This window comes from Myotis davidii, unplaced genomic scaffold (assembly GCF_000327345.1).
Source record: "Myotis davidii unplaced genomic scaffold, ASM32734v1 scaffold609, whole genome shotgun sequence".
Classification (NCBI taxonomy): domain Eukaryota; kingdom Metazoa; phylum Chordata; class Mammalia; order Chiroptera; family Vespertilionidae; genus Myotis; species Myotis davidii.
This window is the reverse complement of record NW_006300164.1, coordinates 757,785-759,337: the sequence shown is the minus strand read 5'-3', so window position 1 is coordinate 759,337 and position 1,553 is coordinate 757,785. Positions and strand designations below refer to the sequence as shown.

Sequence of the window (1,553 nt, the reverse complement as noted above, 5' to 3'; positions counted from 1 at the left end):
CGTGGTTCCAGCTGTAGACGCGCATCATCTCGAACCAGACGCTGGACTGGTGGGAGTAGGGCGGCACCGTGCGCAGGAAGCTCAGGTGGATGCTCTGTGGGCGGGCGGGCGGTGAGGGCGCGGCTCCCCCTGCTCCTCCCTCCTCCCTCCTCCCTCCTCCCTCCTCCTGCACCGGCCGCACGTGCCCAGCAGCACCCCACGGTGCCAGCAGGTGTGTGTGGGATGAGCCCCCACCTCCCACAGCCAACCAGCTGCCACCACTGGACGACTTGGGCTCAGAAAGTGCTCCCCAAGCCCGACTCCGGGTAGCGGGTAGCATGGCTCAGGGATTGAGCACCAACCTATGAACCAGGAGGTCAGGGTTCGATTCCTGGTCAGGTCAGGGCACGTGCCCAGGTTGTGGGTTTGACCCCCAGTGTGGGGTGTGCAGGAGGCAGCTGACCCATAATTCTCTCATCATTGATGTTTCTCTCCCTCTCCCTTCCTCTCTGAAATCAATAATATCCTATATTATAAAAGGCTAATATGCAAATCGACCGAACGGCGGAACGACCAGTCGCTGAGATGCGCACTGACCACCAGGGAGCAGACGCTCCACGCAGGAGCTGCCCCCTGGTGGTCAGTGCGCTCCCACAGGGGGAGCTCCACTCAGCCAGAAGCCGGGCTCACGGCTGCCTCGCCCACCTCCTCAGCAGTCAGACATCCCCCAAGGGCTCCCGGACTGCGAGAGGGTGCAGGCTGGGCTGAGGGACCCCCTCCCCCAGGGCACGAATTTCATGTGCTGAGCCTCTAGTATATATATATATATAGTGCCCCCTGAAATTCGGCCTCTCAACAATCCCCACTGGGGCTTCCCCGGGGCTTTCCCAACGTCTGGCAACTGGGATCTATCTGGGAGGCTGTGCCTGCTGGTCCTGCCTGACTCGCGGGCCCAGGATCTCCAGGGAGGGAAGAGGGAAGGGGCTCCCCCTTCTCAGCCGGGTCCCGGTCTGTCCAGGCAGCACTGGCAGCCCCATTGGTGTCTCTGCGACCCCCTGAGCTTGTGGTCCTCTGAGACCTCCGGATTGTTTCCCACCTGCTCCCCCTTGTGTCCTGGGGCAGCGCAACTGGAGACTGTAAAAATATCCAGAATAAAGCATCAAGAGACAAAAGATGTAAGGGATCAAGGATAGAGTGTGGCTCAGCTGGTTGGGCATCCTTCCATGCACCAAAAGGTCCTGGGTTCAATTCCCGGTCAGGGTACATGCCCTGGTTGTGGCTCGATGCCCAGTGCAGGAAGCAGCTGATCAATAGTTCTCTCTCATCATGGATGTTTCTATCTCTCTCTCCCTTTCCCTTCCTTTCTGAAATTAATAAAAATATGCTTAAAAAAAAAAGAATGGCCCTTCGGCCCTCGCTGGTTTGGCCCACTGGTTAGAGCTTTGGCTCACGGATCCAAGGGCCTTGGGTCCAATTATCGGTCACGGGATGGACCTGAGGTGCAGGGTCCTGGGCGGGAGAGAGGCCTCCCCAAGCAGCGTGTGGCTCTCATGTGGGTGTTTCCCGCTCTCCCC

The 1,553-nt window shown here is 59.2% G+C and overlaps 1 protein-coding gene across 1 annotated transcript in view; it reads right to left on the bottom strand.

The window, feature by feature from the left end:
* Nucleotides 1-1,553, bottom strand: part of GRIN1 (glutamate ionotropic receptor NMDA type subunit 1) — an 18,426-nt gene that overhangs the window by 16,342 nt on the left and 531 nt on the right. The window contains 1 exon segment of the mRNA XM_015572344.1: nt 2-94. Coding sequence (XP_015427830.1) covers nt 2-94 — 93 coding nt within the window.